The sequence below is a fragment of the Mus caroli genome, unplaced genomic scaffold (assembly GCF_978045245.1).
Source record: "Mus caroli unplaced genomic scaffold, Mus_caroli_1 scaffold_13, whole genome shotgun sequence".
NCBI lineage: Eukaryota > Metazoa > Chordata > Mammalia > Rodentia > Muridae > Mus > Mus caroli.
The window spans coordinates 34,175,902-34,182,386 of NW_028227268.1; the positions used below are offsets into that span (position 1 = coordinate 34,175,902).

At 49.3% G+C, this 6,485-nt stretch overlaps 1 protein-coding gene across 1 annotated transcript; it reads right to left on the bottom strand.

The window, feature by feature from the left end:
- Nucleotides 1-4,833: 4,833 nt before the first annotated feature.
- Ccdc182 (coiled-coil domain containing 182) lies at nucleotides 4,834-5,420 on the bottom strand. The gene has a single exon (XM_021178035.2). The coding sequence runs from the start codon at nucleotides 5,377-5,379 to the stop codon at nucleotides 4,921-4,923; it is 459 nt and encodes a 152-aa protein (XP_021033694.1). The 5' UTR covers nucleotides 5,380-5,420; the 3' UTR covers nucleotides 4,834-4,920.
- Between the last annotated feature and the right edge of the window lie 1,065 nt (nucleotides 5,421-6,485).

The window sequence follows — 6,485 nt, forward strand, 5'->3', positions numbered from 1 at the left end:
GAAGAAGGAGGAGGAGGAGGAGGAGGAGGAGGGGGAGGGGGAGGGGGAAGAGGAGGAGGAGGAGGAGAAGAAGGAGAAAGAGAAGAAGAAGAAGAAGAAGAAGAAGAAGAAGAAGAAGAAGAAGAAGAAGAAGAAGAAAGAAAGAAAGAAAGAAAGAAAGAAAGAAAGAAAGAAAGAAAGAAAGAAAGAAAGAAAAGAAACGAAAAGAAAAGAAAAGAAAAGAAAAAGAAAAGAAAAGAAAAAAGAAAAACAAGGACTGGAGAGATGGGTCAGTGACTAAGAGCACTGCTCTTCCAGAGGACCCAAGTTTAATTCCCAGCACCCACCTGGCAGCTCACAGCTGACTGTATCTTCAGTTTCAGGGGATCTGAAACCTTATACAGACAAATATGCAGGCAAAACACCATTGCGTATGAAATAAGAATAAACAAGGTTTTAAAACTCAAAGTAAATAAAAATAAATAAAAACAAAACCACAATGTCTATGTAGCCCAGGCTAGCCCAGGCTGACCTTGAATTCCCTATGTAGCTGAGGATGGCCTTGAACTTCTCAGAGCTGGCATTGTAGTGGTGAGCCACTATACCTAGTTTATGTGGTGCCAGAGAGAAAGCTTAGGGCTTCATACCTGCTAACCAAACATTCCACCGCATTGCATCCCCTATCTCTTTTTGTCTCCTTCATCCCCCAGGGGGCTTCTCTGTCTTCCAGGACCACCAGTCTGTAAAGACATCTATGAAATGTGACTTAATGAGGAGCCCTCAGTATCCCTAGGAGCTCCAAAGTTACATAGAAAAGGCCTCTTTCCGAATACCTCAAGCTGTGGGGAGGGAAGATGAAGAGAAGCAAGGCTTTCCTACTACAGGACAAGCAGCATGGCCTCTGGCTCCAAACAGAACAGAGAGAGTCATTAGCCAGCATAGGCCACTAACATCCCATTTCCTGCCCCTCCCTCCTGGGATTCATCCAGCCCCTAGCCTCACCTGGATCCTCCAACTGTCCCTGTCTGGGTGCTGTGCTGAGGATGTGGGATTTGCAGGTTTAAAATAGGACAGTCCAGTTAAATAAGGACAACGTGGTCACCCTGGACGGTGATGACATCTCGAACGAGTGTCTGCCTGCTTTAGAACTGCGGAGTTGCAGTATTTCCCTAGCATCCTGTGAGGTCTCAAGACTCTGACGCCCTGGGTGACACCAAGCATGAGGTGGAGAAGGCTGGAGAAGGTTAAGGCAGCAGGTCTGAGAACCAGTAGCACAGGGGTGAACCTCTGCACCCGTCCCAGTTCCCACCCCGATTCCCATGTTGCTCAGCCACAGGACAGCATCCGAGATACAAGATTCTCTAAGATCCTTCCATTGTCATGGTAGAGCAGCAAGCTCTACGGTGTCACTGGGGACTCAGATACACGTAACTTCTCTGTGCCTCAGTTTCTTCATCTGCCAGGGGACTAGCGGTGCTGAATTCACAGCATCACAACAGGTGCAGCTGACTCTACTGTGATTCCCTCCGTCACACTCTCAGGTCCCAGGATCCACTAGAACAACTCAGAAAACTGAGCCAAGCTGCCATCCTCGTAGTTTCCGTGTAGCACCATGGAAAGAACACAGTTTAAAAACAGCAAAGACCCAGAGGGCAGTGTCAAGGCCTCTAGGCTTCCAACTGGCCTCTTGGCACATCTGTATGCGTGATGCTTAGTTTTCTCAGCAACACTGTGTGGTAACGTGGGTCAAGGAGTGCCGACCAGGTCAAATCCTCTGGGTATTCGTGTCCAGGGTTTTTATTGGTGGCTTATCTCTCAAGCACAGAGCATCGGTGTAGCTGACCTTAGTTCTGCAGTCTGCAGCTCCCCCAGAGGTCAAACCCATACAGCATGATCCAGGGCCCTGAGCATAAATCACATTGTTAACGTAAACCATCTGGTGAGGACAGAGGCCCCAGGGAAGAAGCAGAGATAGTCTATAGGGCAGGATATTGCGAAGGCTTTGAAACTGGTTCCCCAGAGTCCTTTAAATGGGAAGGTTTTTCCAAAATGTCCACATCTCAGATGAGCTGAGGCAACCCTTTAGAGCCCAGACGCATACCACCCCTGTCATTCTGTTTCTTATACTGGGGGGTGGGGGGAGAGATGGGGAGTGGAGGAGGGGAAGGTCTGCTTCATGCTATCTGTTTTCACAACGGCTACCCTACAGATTAGACGGTCCAACTGAACCCTTTTCTCCTCTTTGCTTATTCCTCTGCATCTTTCATGATGGAAAGATGCATATTCAGGTAACACCCCTGGCCTCTCTGTCTCTTTACTGATCCTACCCAGAGAAAGCAAACAACTCCCCCACCCCCCACTGAAGTGTTTGGAGAAAGAGCAGTAACCACCCAGCACACACCACTTCCACTCACCCAGGCTCATTCTCTGCACACAGATCATTCCACATGTCCATAGGCACAGCCCTTAAACACACACACACACACACACACACACACACACACACACACACACGCCACCAGCGGCCACACTATGCCTGTTTAGGGACGAGGTCTCAGCTAGATGTGGCTGACAGATCCTAAGCCACATTCTCAAGCATGTTATCAACTATACAGGTGACATTTTGTCTCCATTAACCTGTCTTTTGTGTTTATCCTCAATTGGTGCTTAACCTGCGCTGGAAGAGGAGAGGTGGCACTCATTAGACCCCGGGAGCCCCGCAAGGCAGAGTCTGTCCAGTGCCTGCCTGCAAAACCATGATTGGGCTTTCTCTAAAACTATCTCTGCTAAGGTCCCCAGGTCCTTCTTTCCTGTCCCTGCCTCAGGATCATCCGGCCTCTCCCACGCTCTGCCCGTGCTTCCAGCGGAGACCTCTCAGAATATCAGACCAAAACTAAACATAGGTGGCTGCAGATGTGGTCTTGCTGGCACCAATCACCTAACCTCCTCTCAACCCACTCCTTACCCGACACACACACACACACACCATGTCTCCTCAACAAGTACACCACAGGCTGGACTGTGGGAGACTAGAGTCCTCTCCTTTTGAGTGAATGCCTTTAGATCCTGTTTCCTCTACATAGATAGGGTAGACCTCTATTAACCTTTCTAGTTCTGTGTGTGTGTGTGTGTGTGTGTGTGTGTGTGTGTGTGTCTGTCTGTCTGTCTCTCTTCTGTCTCTTTCCAGGGTTTAGTGGTCTGGGACTCTCCTCTAAGAAACACTCCCTTCTTCCAGAGCTAACCTCAGCAATTTCAGCAACGTTTCACCTACACTAAGGGGCATTAATCAGAAACCCATAAAGCTTTCCAGAACACTCCAGGACAGCTAAGAGCACAGGCTCTAAAAGAGCTAGCTAGTGCTAGGTTCAGATCCCCAGTCAGCCAGCTTTGATCTTGGGCAAGTTACTTGGCTTAAGTCCTCATGATGCTGAGGTGAAGTGTGTGGCAACATATACCAGGCCTGATGACTCTCAGCTATCGTGGGATTATCAATACTACTGTTGCTGACTGAACTCAGTTGCTCCATCAGCTAAAGTAGAGGAGAAGCTGCCTATAGTTAGAGCAGAGATACAGTCCTTCTAGGAAGACGGTTGATAGCTGGATATTGTGCTTAACCAAGGGTCGCAAGGTCTTTTGGCAGAGGCCGACTCAAGGGGACCCAAATATTTGAGTCTTATTTGAGAGCCTGTGAATAGAGGAGAAGAAAGAACAAGACTGCACCCGAAGGTCAGAGGGCACGCACCAGGTTGCAAACCCTGGACTAGAGACACCCAACTACTCAGTGTTGCCTCTGGCCACCAGACCCCAAAGACTTGATGTGTGGCAGCCTTTGGAAGGGGCCGGAGAAATAATATATGAGTGGGTGAACCCAGGGCTGATTGTAAACAAGTCACAGTGACTGTTAATGGCCTCGAGACACACACATGATTGTTCCAGTACCCCAGAAGGAGCCAGTCCAAAAACAGTCTGATTGGTTCAGGGGATTGTGAGCCTGCAAGACTGTAAATGATTACCCACACGGGGCCCGGGCTTGTAGCACTAGCCATTCGTTAACACAGAGAGAGCACGTAAGAGAGTGTTTGGTTTTTGCTGGTTAGTTGACCATTTGAAAAGTGCTGTCCTGCCCTCAGGAGGTACCTGTGGGGGCAGACAGTAAGGGGGTGGGGGGAGAGAGCATTGTTTGATAAATGGCCAGACACCCTAGCAGCTACTGTTCAGAGAGTCAAATAAAGGTGTCAGTTTCACGGTTTTATTGTGCGAACTTATAGATGTCACCTTGAGTGCAGTGGAGTGCCAAGAGTTCCCACCATCAGAAACCTAACAAGGTTCACCCCACGGAGCAGCCTGTCTTCGGGGTAAATGGAGAGAAAGCAGAGTTGAACCAAAGCAGTAAGGAAAAGAAAGAGAGGACCAATAGTCCAACTTTGCAAGCAGGCTGAAACGGCGAGGTCAGGAATTACACAAAGCCGGCCGGCCGTCTGAGTCCAGTTCAGGATGGGGGCAAGCTCTCTCACTAAGCCCCCAACCTGTCTCGGTGTCGAACACACATTGACAGGTCTCAGGAAACCAATTGTGAAGTGATAAATCACGAAAGCCTGGAGTCATTAAAAGGTAAATCTCTTCAACACAACCAGTTTAAGAATACTCAAGAAAAATGCTCCCACATCCAAGCAACGGTACCATTACAAACGGGAAACAGTTCGAGGGGATGGTTACAGGTCTGACATAGTGTCTGGGGCCTCCTTCCTTGACGAGGCTGGATAAACGGAACTTCACCCGAAAACCATATTGAGGTCTTTTTTGCCTCTCTGCATGGTGTTATTTTGGTAGCAGGAAAGCAATAAAAATGGGGCAAGGGAATAAATGGGGATTTAGCGTTTGTCCTTCCATTAAAAAACAATCTTGCCCGCCAGCTCGGGCGCACACGCGGGCGCGGGCCGCTCAGTCCGCCTGGCTCTTCCTGATGGCTCGCAGCGGGTTGTGGCTCCTGACCAGCATGTTCTCCAGCCGCTGGCAGTGTTCACGAAGCTGCTTCTCCCGGGGCAGGAGGAAGGTGAGGACCTTGTTGCGGACGATGCCTCGGTCCTCCTCTTCCCTTAGCCGCTGCTTCACTCGTGCCGCCTGCTCCTCCTGCTGTGCCAGGACGCCACTCATCTGGCAGAAGGCGTCCTCCAAGTAACGGATGGCCTTCAGTGCCTCCTCCTTGAAGTTCTCTAACTCCCTTTGTACCCCGGCCACCTTCTGCTGTAGGATCTCCAAGTCGGCCGGCAGAGGGAGGTAGGAGGGCCATGACTGAGACAGGGAAAGGTCCCCAGACTGGAGCCCGCTTTCCACCATCTTCTTGCCCTGTAAGGTATTCACCTTCATAAGAATGGACCCTGCCTGAAAGAGGGCTTCCATTATCTCCTTCTGCAGAGAGGAAGCCAAGAAACTGAGTCAGAGATCTGGGAGCTAGAAGCACTATCTTTTGAAGTGGTTAGACCCATCTCATTGTGACATCAAGACCCTTCAGCCAATCAGAAGGAAAACCCCCAGTTCACTATTTTGCATATTGTTGGTAACCTATAGATTTACTGCGCTTCCCAAGCCTCCTGAAATGAGGCTTTTCATTAACTGGTCACCCAGTCAGAACTGGAGTTCAAGGGTTCCTTTCCTGAGGGCAAATCTGAGGGAGTGGAGAAAACTGGCTAAGTCAAGGCAAGCCAGGTCAGGTTCACAGGCTGCCAAGACTGAGCAGTCTCCTACCCCATAAGGAGCACAGCTGATTTCATGCCCTGGTGTCTGGGCTTCCTCGGCCTCACCAATAGGAAAAGGGCATTCTTAGAAATGATGGTGTAAGATGCTAGAGGAGTAATCCCATCCCAAATCCATATTCCCACAATGGCCAGATGATGCCAGAATGCATAGGTGATCGACTTACTGTGATAAATGTGTGTGCTCTTAAAGGGTGGTCCACAGAAATGCCTGAGGGATAAAAGTGAGCCGTTCCTATTCATTCAGTTAAAACTTCCCAGGTGCTTGCCGGATTCTAGAGCTAGGGAATGAGTGTAAGTAGTGTTTCCCAACGTTCCTGGATGGTGGCAGATAGGAGTATGTGGATATGAGTAAATCTTGTGGTTTTGCCTGGTTACTCTAACAGAGGCAAATGTTCCTAGCCACATGTGGCTCAGTCCAAAACACTGCCTTTGTATATTGCAGTCTCTTGCCCAGACCTCCCACTGGGACTCCAAACATAAACACCCCCCCAACAACCAACCTTGAAGCCAATCCATCTAGAGCTAGATAAATTACCTCTTCAAACTGGTTCCTGCTCTCCTATCCTACCAATGACCCTACCTGGGACAGCAGCCACAGCAGCATCTAGTGCCAAGGTTTAAATGTCTGTCTCCTTCCCACCTCATGTTGAAACTGACATCCTATCAGCGTTGAGAAGTGAGGGGCTTTTGAAGGCAGAGCATATCAGATGGATGGTGTCATCTCTAGAATGGGGTTCATTACCATAATCA

What these genes read in the sequence shown, in the direction of transcription:
- Ccdc182 (XM_021178035.2), bottom strand. Translation starts at nt 5,379, where the DNA reads ATGGAAGCCCTCTTTCAGGCAGGGTCCATTCTTATGAAGGTGAATACC.